At 39.3% G+C, this 13,152-nt stretch overlaps 1 protein-coding gene across 1 annotated transcript in view; it reads left to right on the top strand.

Moving 5' to 3' along the window:
- The window catches only part of agmo (alkylglycerol monooxygenase), a 55,830-nt gene that overhangs the window by 21,487 nt on the left and 21,191 nt on the right, over positions 1–13,152 (top strand). Inside the window, exons 4-10 of the mRNA XM_062422307.1 lie at positions 1,628–1,731; positions 3,067–3,162; positions 6,742–6,808; positions 7,093–7,158; positions 8,006–8,085; positions 8,496–8,630; positions 11,205–11,321. Of these exons, the coding sequence (XP_062278291.1) occupies positions 1,628–1,731; positions 3,067–3,162; positions 6,742–6,808; positions 7,093–7,158; positions 8,006–8,085; positions 8,496–8,630; positions 11,205–11,321 (665 nt within the window). The remainder of the gene's footprint in view (positions 1–1,627; positions 1,732–3,066; positions 3,163–6,741; positions 6,809–7,092; positions 7,159–8,005; positions 8,086–8,495; positions 8,631–11,204; positions 11,322–13,152) is intronic.

Raw genomic sequence — 13,152 nt, 5'->3', positions numbered from 1 at the left:
CTCGACTGCTGTAGATGCAGCTAGTCTTCCTCTCTTGCTCTGATGTCTTGTCTGCAGATTCCTGTCAGTTGCGTTGAGAGGGCAAATAAAGTTTGAAATAAAATCCAACCCTGTTGCTTCCCTTTAGACTCCCTCCAAAATACACCCTTTTAATATTATATGTGACACTTCCAAAAACATTCGCTTTGACATTTATTCTCTCACACCTGCTGAAATCCAGCAATAACCCTGTTAAATAAGCTAGGTGTGGAGTATTGCTCAGGAACGGTAGTTTTCTCTCAGAGCTCCTCGGGGTTTCCCCAAAGTTTGAGGAATTCCACCTTTCACTTATTCGTAACGTGTCCGGACGGATCGCGGTGCTCCTCCGTGCATACAGCACACACCTTCAGCAGTGTGTTTGTTCAGGTGTGGCGGACCCTCGACCCATTGGGTTTTATGACCGCTGGCCTCGACAGAATTCACAGGTTTATTAAACAGCAAGAGAGAAGAAGTTTGAGATGTGACTTGTGAATGATTTTCTCAAAATAGGGGGCTGTAATTCCACAGCGAGTGTGTGTGTGTGTGTGTCCATACGTGGATATACGTTGCCATATGAAAACATCAACACTTCAATTTTGGTGATTTACACCGTTCCATAGAGGTTAAAGGAAAAGCAAGTTGGCTGAAAAATCCCTTAAAATCTTTAGATAAACTACAAAATGCATCATCATCAAGCTAACAAAAGCTCATCTCGTCACATTCATGCGTGTCATGTGTGAGTTTAACACTGACATTTTATCTTCTCAGCCACCCAAATGTGACCACATACAGTCACCCTCAATATTTCTTTTTAAACTCGAGCTTAATAGTTTTTTAATCCATCTCTTAATCACAAATCCTGTCGCGCACACGGCTACCACATGAAACTTTATCCTCTTTTAACAACTTACACTGCTTTTATTATAATGAATGCATTACTATAGATAGTCTATATGAGGCTTTGTGGTTCGGCAATATTTGAAGGTTACTGTTCTCTCTTGTACGGCTGCGTAGCCAAAGTGGACGGGAGGTGCCAAAAAGCACAGACCAGACGGGGTGGTCCGGAAACGGCCCGGAGATCCAGTGAAACTTAACAAGCATGTTCCCTTTGGATGTTAAAATGAAGTGTAACACAGATATTAATGTAGCAAGTATCACAACACAGCAGAGGAATGAAAACTGGAGCACTGGGACATCAGGCTGGACGCTAACCAGCTGCAGCCGAATACCCCCGCCGAACCTGAAACCCCCCCTGATGGCCAGCTATGCTCAAGCCTCAGCTTTTCATCGTGGCTGGCCAGGAGCGGGACAGAAATGGCTCCTTCTGGGGATGAAAGTATCTAGTTACTCATCTGGGGAAGGAGCAAGGTTGATTTTTGAGATAAATCACTTGTCGTGGTGATGTAAAGGCAGCTGAATGTGTGTGAGGGTTCAAGGCCTGCGAGCAAATCTTGTGTGGAAAAGGTACATGACCGCCGTTTGCTGCCATGTAACATGTGAATAGGTCAAGTAGTAATAACCTCATATGAGATGTTCTTTTGGACTCTTGGACTCTTGGACTGTCATGTTTAATGTGTTTAACGTGTGTTTTCTGTGTAACTTCCTCCAGAGGCGGCCATCCTCTGGGCAGCTCACCAGGTCCACCACAGTTCAGAGTACTACAACCTCACCACCGCCCTCAGACAGTCCCTCACCCAGCAATTCGCATCATGGGTAAGACACTAGCCATGACTAATTAAAGGCAATTATTGATGAATTCATCCTACAAACCAGTGCGGTCTGTGTAGCCTGATATGAATAATTCCTCTGTGGTATAGAGCTCCATTTTTGTCCAAAAACTATTAAAAACACATCAATAAGGCACACTGTGGAAGCTGGTGACATGTTCCTTTATTACCATCAAAATGAGCACTCTAGGTTTTTGAATCAAGCCTACATACATACATTTTATACATCCTGTCATCACCAAATAACCACCAATAATTGGCTTAAAGCGTCAGTGCCAGGCTGTTGTATGAAGTTTTTACACCTTTTTTGATTAAATGAAATGAAAATAAAACATATTTTTATTTTTAGGGCACCCTTAATCATTGATTATACACTGTGCAGTTGTCAGTAAGCCTTTAGCAGTTTTCTAATAATGTTTACTTATATAAAACTACTTTTGTGTACTGTATATGGTGTTATCTTGCACGCACATAACTGCTTAGCAATACGCAGTTATGGTGGAAGTTACAGGTGTGAAATTATGCAGAAATTTTAAATTGAAGGTAACTATTTGAAAGATTCTGCTTCTTAGTACTTATTTCTTTGGTGTTTTCTTTGTGCACTTGTCAGTAAAACTGTTCACCTTTATCAGTACCTGATATATTATGTATTCTAACATAAACATATTCTAACTTTGCTGTAAAACACATTTATTGTCAATGAACAATTATTTTCTAATTGATAAATGTGCTGGCTATGTTTTCTGTCTTAATTTAGTCTATAAATGTCAAAAAATTGTGAAAAAGCCCAGTCATATTACATTTTCAAATTGCTTGCTACTGAAAATCCTCACTTATATAACACTTGTAATGAAATCAGAGATTACAATGTGCATGTGAAGAAAAGAGCAGAGAAACAGAAAAAAGATACACACAAGATACATATCTTACACAAGATCTCACATTTTCCACACTTACGTAAACCAACCGGCATACACACATAAGTCATAAATACCTAATTTCAATAAGGTTGTAAAAAAAGGCTAACAAAACAAGTTCATAAATTACCTAATGGAGACAAGATAACTGGATATCTTTACAGTTTTTTACTAGCATGCACATATGCACATCAGGAGCAGTGATGTAACTATGCAGGAGATGCTAGGGAAATTCACTCCATCTTTTGAAAACCAATAAAGTCAATAAAGGAAGGCGTTAAATAGAAAATATAGATTGCTATTTTTCAACATGTCTTTCTCCATTAGATTGTGCTGTGATGACGTTGCAGGAGATTTCTAAGACTTGTACTGATTGCCCTCCTTTCCTCTCCTCTCCTCCTCAGATTTTCTACCTGCCCATGGCTCTGGCTGTACCCCCTTCAATCTTCGCTGTTCACATACAGTTAAACCTGCTCTACCAATTCTGGATCCACACGGAGGTAAATATAAAAACTTAAGTTATAGATTCTGTAATCAAATATGTTTGTGGTTGTGAAAAACACTGAATGGGGGGCGAAGGGGTCAGTAGTAGGGAAGTTCAAAGTTCATCTTTATTATCTTTCTGCAGTACAGGATTGCTCAATGAAACACAGAAAATGGATAAAAATGGATAAAAAGGTCAAATATTTATGCAATAGGTAATAAAATGGAACCATGTAGAGTTTTTAAAAAAAGGAGCACTAAAGAAGAAACTGGCGTGACTATAAGATGACCCTCCTCTTTTTCTAACAAATATTTTTGGAAAAATATGTTTTTTTTTAAGATATAACATACTTTCACACTCATCCTGTTGGGAAATTTTCCTCGAGATACTATTAATCTGAGGAGAGAAGAGTGCTCATCCCTAAAGCATTTTTCTTTTGTCAAAGTGAAATACTTCCATTAAATCAGAACGTGATTTATATATCTTGTCTATCAGTCACATACTCACTCTCTCTCCTGTCAACCTCTTGGATGAGGTCAAAATTATTTTCTTCGGTTGTTAGCATTTTTCAGACTGTCTGTTTGAGCTCCTCATCATCTGTGACAGCAGTAATTCTTGGCTGCTTGGCATGACGATTCAGTCTCGTGGTCTGTCTCTGCAGCAACGATGCTGGGAGATGCTTTCTGCTTGTTTTCACCATGAATTTCCTCCACAGCAGGAAAAAAACCCCATCACATGAGCTTTCAGAAACTCCTTCAGTTTAAACCGAGCTAAAGCAACACTTCTCAGGATGACTAACGCTAAAAGTCTCACCCTAAACAGACTTAAATATACTCGCTAGCCTTGCAACTTTAAGGCTACAAACAACCCATGATGCAACCCCTACTTTTTCAAATTTCCACAATAAATTATTGTCTTATATTCAGGCCAATAAGTTTATTATACTTACAAATCACAGCTAAAAAGGATGAAAAAGTTATAATGTTTATTTGGGCAGAAAAATGACTTGGTTAGGGTTGAGGAAAGATCATGCTTTGGTTTTAAAACAAGTTCTTCATTAAAGTTAGATGACTGTCATCATCATGATTACTTTGGACATCACTGTAGCTGTTTTTTTCTCCCCCAATGAACCAGGTTTATGCAGGTTGAAGATATGAATCCTACTGTGTGTATTACATCCGGTATAGTACAACAATCAAGTATGTAAATGTATTATCAGTCACTGAATGAATTTACTCCTTAGTTCACGGTTGCTGTGCAGAGTTAAAAGTTAATTTGACTGAATAAAACATCTGTCGAGTTATCTTTCCCCCCGTGCAAACACAAATCCGTCTGTTAAGTCGAGCCTTTGTAGACTCAGTGTTGCAGTGGAACCTGCATTCAATAAAAAATAATGAGATTTTATGAAATATTCCAAACAGAAGCATGACCACTCTGCCTGCCTTTAAAGTGACTGGGAGTATCACTTTTACAATCCCCACGATCGTTAGAGGGAATGAATGGATTTGGAACGCCTTCCATCTTTTAGTGCACTATTAGTGAAAACAGTCGTAATAGTCACAATTTTCTGAAGGGATGTAATTTATGCCTCCTTTATGGGCTTTTTTTGATGTCATGTAATTTATTGGCACGCCATCGCCTGCACCACTCCAGCCTCAGAGCCGAAGTGAAATGGTGGAGACCCTTTTCATTCAAGATAAAACTCTCACGCTCGGTTGCCAGACGAAGCCATTACAAGGAAATAATGAATCACTGAGAAATCCTGTCCAGCGGTGCACATTTCTCCAGACTGAGAGGTCTGTCGTATCGATGCGAAACATCAAAATATCTGCGAGTCGCAACCAAAAGAGAAACATGAACTGTGTGAAATATGCTCTGTAATCTGACCTCTATAATCTTTAATGACTCACTGGTGAATCTGTTTAAGAAGAAAAATGATTCATATTTAGTATTGGACTCAGACCAGACTGTATGTGCATGTTTTCTCTATTTGTGTATAGATGGGGTGTAACCATTATTAGCAGTGTTAATGTCTCTGCACTTCCACATCTGCAGTTGTTCTGCTACTAACCTATAAATGTTGAATTAAACTTACTTGAGCTTGTTAATCAAGAAAAACAAATAAGGATATAAATATGAATGAATGTATGAAAGTGATATTGACAACTCAACTGTGTTAACTATGGCTTTAATCTTATTTAAACATTTTTTCCTTCATCATTTTCCACTCAAGCTGAAGATGCATATTTGGTCACCTGTTGTAGATTCTCATCATTTTGAGTTTGATAAGGTTATAACAATATATATTGAGATTACACGGAAAGATTTTGGTGATCCATCAATGTGAAGCATCTTCATAAATCATGTGCCCATTTAAAGCTTTTAAAGGATCCTCCGAAGTCTAGATGCTGGTGGAGTGGAGCCTTCAGATGGTGAATGGACTGCATTTATTATAGAGCCTTTCTAGCCTTCTGACTCCTCAAAATGCATGTCGACATTCACCCATTCACACACTCATTCACACAGAAGCTGACATGCAAGGTACCAACCTGCTCATCAGGAGGCTCTGATCGTTCACACACACTCACACACTGACTGCACAGCCTTTTGGAGCACTTGAAGTTCAGTCTCTCACCCAAGGACACTTCCACATGCAGACTAGAGGAGCTGGGGATCAAACCGCTGATCTTCTGATTAGCGGATGACCTCCTGAGTCACAGCTTACTCAACTATTAACCATGGTTGAGTCTCTCTGGAAATCATGGAGGTCATGGTGGTTGTGGTGGGATGTGCAGTAGCAGCTGTGGCAGAATATCAGCAATATTTAAAGAACAGTAACTCTGATTGTTTTGAAAAATGCAGGCAAAAAGTCAGGTATGGTGAGGTGAGAAGTGTAGATATAGGGATTTTGTGTTGGAAAGTGGAAGTGACAGAAAAATAGAACAGGAGGAAATAATGGCGTTCACCCATAGAGGAATAAAGGCAGAATATGAGGGGAGATTGAATTTATGTAAAAAATTATGTTTGTGTTTGAAGATGATCTGATTGATTGAAGTGTTGCAGCAACAGTAAATAAAAAGATCACGGTGGGAGCAAAGAGCAGTGTGATGGCTCCTGCTAAATCGTGCATACTTGTGTTCTCCCTGGTCTCTGTGTCCCAACAACACGCATGTTAGTCTGTCGGTCGACATTCCAGTTTAAAACAAGAAATATCGAAACCTAATCCTTAATTTTTACTGATGACATTGATTCTCCTGAGGATGAACCTTCCATTGAAGGTTCTCCATGAGCTTTCCCTATTCACATTTTATCAGTCTCTAATATCATCTTTGTGCACAAGATTCTCATAAAATTTGCAGAGCATATTTATACTCTAAAAATGAAAGCCCCTTTTTATCCCCATGACCCTCCTTCTAATGTCCCTATCAGTACAAACTAGATCTTACATATATCAGTTTGATTTATTTGTTGGAGAAACCATTGTTTATATATTCAATTTTGTTATTTAATTATTTAGTTATACATACTTTAAAATGTAACAGAATATTACTTCAAAGTTTGGCTGAATTTTAAATGTTTTTCTTCTCCCTTTCAGCTGATCACAGACCTTGGACCTTTGGAGTGGGTCTTTAATACCCCAAAACATCACAGAGTTCACCACGGTGAGATAAGTTCTGTTTTATACTGGACAGTTTAATGTTTTACTGGTTGATGATCACCAGGACAATGCCCATAAATAGCAATATCAAACATTTGTTCAATGCTGACAGGTTGATAATTATGTATGATTTAATGAGATTGGGTTATTTTTGAACAGTTTGACGTACTAACTCGGATGTGGGAAAAAATAATGTAATGAAAAGAGGCAATGGCCGGTGTCAGCGATGTGGATTTTTCTTTGTTAAGACATTTTCTGTGCAAAAGTGACCAAGTGTTATCTCAACAGGAAGGAACCTTTATTGCATTGACAAGAATTATGGAGGAATTCTGATCATATGGGACCGATTATTCGGTAAGGAAAAGTAATCAGATGTTTGCTCACGGCTGTTTTTAAAAATGAAAATATCATTACTTGGTTTTGGACAGAAACCAGAAGTTGTGGTGTCACCCATTACTTTAGCTTTTAAACGTTGGACTTAGTTTTGCATCTGAATTCAAAATCTGCAAGTGTCAGCAGATAACTGATCAAATTTGAAGTGTACATTACCCACAAATCCTTAGGGTCAATTTTATCTCTTTGTGGTTGGACAGTTTAAAGAGATTGAACTCACAAAAAGTGATCTCAGCTTTCTTTTTGCTTCTCGCTAGCAGCTTTATTATTTATTGATTGGTGCTATTTTTTCCCCATTCAACAATGGTAAACATGTGTAAGGTGTCACTAATGAACCCACAGTGAATTATCACTAACTCTGTGATTCTCCTTAGCTGTACAGAACTTTTTAGTGTCTTTCATCCCTTTGTTTTGGTTTTACAGCTCACAACTTAACTCTTATGTTTCAATCTCTCTTGTTTCCAACAGCAGGTAGCTCTTAGCAATAAAGCTATGATAAACCCAGTGTACCTTACCAGCTCAACACCAAATAGCAAGCACACACAGTTAGCATATAACATAGTGAAGCATTTAGCTGCTAAAAAGAATGCCAGATATTTCCCTCAGGGGTTGGTAGAGACCTAAAACTGAGTTTAAAGAGAGTGAATATTGGACTTACATTAGCCAGTTAGCCTCAAACAAGACTCTACATATAATGCTAATGTTGGATGCTGCTTATTGTATTTGTTGCACTGGCCCCAAGTGTCATAAAAATCCTTTAAATACAATTTTAAGATATTTATTCATGTTTTTTTTTGTTTGTTTCCAGGTACCTTTGCTCTAGAGACAGACAAAGTGGTGTATGGACTTGTATATCCTATCAAGACATTTGAGATCCTCTATATTCAGGTCAGTCCTTCGATGACATCGCTGCCATTGGGCCACTGTTCGAGCAGCTCGTTCACATCAATCTGAGTACAAACACCTTCAGCAGATGAGGCGTGAGCTCATGTTTCCCTCGCCGGCTGAGAGGCTATTTTGTAACCATAACATTATTACTCCTTACTCTAAACAAACTGCCTAGCAGAGGTGAAGGAGGCCAATAAATGAAATGCCGGGAGGTAGATGTTATGATTATTTTTGCTGCCCTCGCCATTGGCAGAGCAAAGCACGAGCGACGTCCTGCCCAATGAAAGCAGAAACATTTCTACTCAGGATTAATTATCGCAGCTATTGCTCCGTTAACATTGATCAGTTAAATGTAGCGTTTGATTGTATATTAATGTTTGACTTGGGTTTTTTTTTCTTTTCTATTCCAGTTCCACTACTATTTGTATTTGTGGAAAAAGTCCAAGATTTACAAGAATATCAGCAACAAATTGTTGACTTTCCTCAATGGTCCAAGTTGGAAGCCTGGTAAACCTCGGCTGGGTGACCACAAAGGCAATCCCAAGGTTGGTTAAAAATGATCTTTGTTTCCATCATTCCTGAAAGAGGCACAGTCATTTTTTTCTCGGCAATGTCCTCAGACTTCATTACATATCATTCTGACACACTTAAAGCACAGGCCTAAATGACTCACAGCATTCCTTATTGCAGGATTCACATATTCGAAAAGTTTTACAAGGAACTGCCACATCAAATAAAAGCTGCAAAGCCTTTGTAGAGGGAACACAATAAGTTCATTTTCACCGTCTTTAAACGCAGTCTGCGGGATTAAAACCGCATGCAGTTGAGGGAAACTCTGTGTGTGTGTGTGTGTGTGTGTGTGTGTGTGTGTGTGTGTGTGTGTGTGTGTGTGTGTGTGTGTGTGTGTGTGTGTGTGTGTGTGTGTGTGTGTGTGTGTGTGTGTGTGTGTGTGTGTGTGTGTGTGTGAAGAAATACAGGCTCCAGTTGAATGACCCAGCGGTTAGCTTTGAAATAACGCTGATGGTGTCACATATTTAGGTCCCCCATGCTTCACACTTAAAAAAAAAAAAAAAAAAAAATCCCCCTTTGCCTTTACGATTAAATTGGCCCTTAAACTCAGCGGGGTGATTCTAAACACGGATTGAGCTGGCATTTAACCGAAATATCTTGAAAGGCTTCCCGTAGACGGCAGCTCGCTGATATCTGCCGGTGAAGGAGGGAAAGGAAAGAGAGGGGAGTAAAGGACAGACAGAGAGAGAGAGAGAGAGAGAGAGAGAGAGAGAGAGAGAGAGAGAGAGAGCGAGAGAGAGGGTTGAACGTGTTTCAGCTTTTTGAGAATAAGCAGAGCAGCGTGCTGGAATACCTACAGGGTTGGGGATGAGATGCGGGGGTAACCCACATGTGGTGATTCGGTTCCTCAGAATCTTGGGAAACCCCCTGAATTTAGAGACAGGCGTCTGTGATTGGCTGTTTTTTTTTTTTTTTTTTCATACTTCATCCCCAAAGAGGACACAGTTTCAACATAGAGCCCTCAGACCTAATTACTTATCGTTCGGACGCACAGGCAGACAAAAACAGGTCAAATGACTCAGGGAATTCTTACAGAGGGACTCATATGTTCCTTAGTGTTTGGGGGAAACCGCTACACCCAATAAATCCTGGTTGACTTTGTAGATGGAACACAACAAACTAATTTTCACCAGTTTTGAGATTCAGCCAGTAAAAGACTCAAATAACAGCTTTTTTTTTAACTCTCGAGTCTCGAGATCTTGAAAATATACACGTACAGTAAGAAGTAGAAAGGATTTGGGAATTGAGAAAGGTCAACAAGTTTGAACCTGTTTCTCCATTAAATTTTCCTAAAAGACATTTAAAAGCCCCATTAACATTGACTCTGTTGTTTTTGTCTCTCTTTTTTTGCCTTAATGCTCTTTTTATTGTCCTTTGTAGTTATAATAGATTTTGATCACTTACTCACTCACTTCTTTATGTCATTCAACACTGTTCATCTTTCTCTTGCTGGATTCAAATTGCATACCCACACATATGGGATTCATGGGTAACGATTCATGCATGTACTGAACATGATATTGAGGACAACAGCCAGTGTGGGTGTTTGGGGAAAGTGTAGTTGCCCCCCAATGTGCCCACTCTGTTCTGATGGCCAGCTTGTGGTGACTCCTGGAGCTAAGTAAAGAAAAACTAGAAGTAAGACTTTGATCTTTATTCAAAATGAAAACCTCTCAATTATATCTGTACATATTCAAGCCCAAATTTGATCCGAAATAGAGCAAGTGGAGCATCCTTAGCAACAAAGACTACAGAACAGACAGCCATTTGTGGGCAAGTGTGAACGATTTGACGTCATCACGAGGAGGAAGTTGAGGCAACGTTGCAAACGAGGCGTTCAGAGCAGGCGTTTACCTCAAGTTGTACAACTGTGACCGTGTTTAACAGACATCCATCCATCATTGCAGTGTCCCCTTTTCAATACATCTGACACGATGAATCTTCTCAGCCCACGTTTTGTTTGACTGCACTGTAAATTGATACCCACACCTCCCTCACCTGGGTTTTGACATCAAGAGGTGGAGGACGAGGAAGAAAAGAACAAATTAGAGCACAACCACACAGTTTTTCTCAATGTTAAAAGTCCAAACACACACCTCTGACCCATGAATTTGCCGCTCTGCCAGCTACTACCAACATCAAGATGAATTGTGGGTTTGTATGATGGCTGCAGTTAGCTACATAGTTCACTAGAAAAGACAGGAATGTTGACATGTACATCTGGCGTGGACACAAGACGAGAAGTTTGAATCATTTATTTATTTATTCTCATTTCACTGCATTTAAATGTTTAATTTAATTGTCTTTTTTCATGTAGAAACAATACACACAACACATTATTCTCTATGTTACACTTGCCATGAAGTGCGCAAGCTTTTCACTGCACTGAACATGTAATCATAAACTAAATCTGCACTTGAATGAATTGCTGTTGTCTGTGTTATTGAAGTATGAGAATGCTGTCAGGTGTGAGTCTCTGTGCAGCAAAAATGACTCCAAAAACCCCAAAAGAATGAGGGATTGAAATATGTTTTATTTTCCATGTGCAGGTTACAGGAAAGGAAGTGCCTCATGTTCCCAGCTGGCCGCTGCATTTACAAGTTTATGTGGTCCTACATTTCCTGCTGGTGCTGCGGACTTACCATGATTTGTTTGAAAACAAGATGGTATGTACTTGTCACATTAAGAAAACTTTAAATGTCAGCAGCGACAAAGAATAAAGGGGATTTTGTCTTTTATGTTCATTGGAAGTTTGACTGCCTTGAATACTTAAATAGATTTATAGGATAAATAGATAGATAGACAGCCTTAATGTCAGCAGGGGAAACCAAATGAGAGTAAAGCTTTCATTTCCAACGGTTCCCTGCAAATGCACAACCAAAGAAATAATATAACAAAAAGTGTAAGATCAACATTCCTATTCAAAGCATGAATACAACACAATTACAAGACAAATAACTTACAAAATCCAAAAAAAATCTCAAAAAAAGAAAAGAAAACAACCATTGATGGTAGTCCTGCAGAAGAGAAGAGCGTTTTGCATTCCTTTATGTCAGTCAGACTTCTCAGTCCTTGGATTGATGCTGGTGACCTTCTGGTCACAAACTGGCTACTGTTATGTTTAGGCTACTGTAATTACTCATATAAAGTATGACAAGGTGGTCCAGGGCTCTTAATTTAAGACTGTTGGAGTTCTGCATGTTTGTTTGCCAACATTATTTCACCTAATTATGCAGTTTGTTGTGGCTGGTCTGTGGTTGAGTAGAGTCCTCTACTTAGCCAGCAGGAAAAGACTAGCTCTGTCTAACATCATGACAGAATGACTGATCGGCATTCCCCTTTAGAACAACCTTTGTCTATTATTTTCCACTCGAAGAGCCAAAAGACCCCCTTCCTCCTTCTTCAGAAAAAAAAGAAACAGGTCTCCTCAACAGTTATCTTTGGAAGGCTTTTTTCCCTAGGCATAGTTTTGGTTAGCCAAAAAGTGCTGTCACGCCCAGCTCCTCCAAACTCCCAAATAAAATGGCCTTTCTTTGTGATCACTACCTCCGTGGTGCTCCTTCAGTTGTGGTCCCCCCTCACACACACACACACACACACACACACAGACACACACACACACACACACACACATACACATACACACATCTCCCCTCCAGGGTCGAAGGCTCCCCTCCTTCTCGGCGAATGAAACACCAGCTGGTGGTCCAGCAGTGAACACAAACGCCTTAATTGTCGAGTCAACCATTTCCCAACCCAAATAGCCTTCAGGATGCAGCAATCAGGACTTGGAGGGAAAATAACAAAGTGAGCACTCTGGCCCGACAATAAATCATGTCACTGTTATGTATTTATACCCACATGTTCGCTAGCTGCTTATTTAGCTTGACAATTGATGATACACTGCAGGACAATTTATGGGCTTTTGCGTTAATTCAAAGCCATGAAAACATTACTATTTCAAACAAGTGAAGCTACTCTTCAATTACATCATCAGCAGGCCAACGTGCACTTTTTATTATAGGTTAGCTTAACAGCTCCTATTAGAGGCAGCGAGGGAAATTGACCAAGTCAAGAACTCTCATCTCATAACGACTCTCCATTAGTGTTTTTATGATTGCACAATTTAAATCTGAGTACATGCTGTGATATTAGTTACAATTTAAAGATATACAGGGACAAAAAGTCTGATAATTTGTCAAAATATTGTACCTAAATTTTCTTAATTGTGTGGACTCCCACTTCAAGATGTTATAAGTGCAATTTTTACTGTCCTATAGACTGAAATGACAGTAATACTGTCACTACACAGTACTAGTGAGTCAGCATTTACTTCACCAAGCTCCAAGGTTTGTGGCTTTCAAAGCAGACTTTCCAGTCCATGTTGTATTTTGGGGGAAAAAACTTGCACAAGTATGGCATATTTTCTATTTTTATGTCCTCGGCATGATTTCTACTCATCAGCAAGAAAAGTGGTACAGATATGTGATTGGATCA

This window comes from Scomber scombrus, chromosome 7 (assembly GCF_963691925.1).
Source record: "Scomber scombrus chromosome 7, fScoSco1.1, whole genome shotgun sequence".
In the NCBI taxonomy this organism is placed as follows: Eukaryota; Metazoa; Chordata; class Actinopteri; order Scombriformes; family Scombridae; genus Scomber; species Scomber scombrus.
This window is presented reverse-complemented; position numbering and strand designations above follow the sequence as displayed.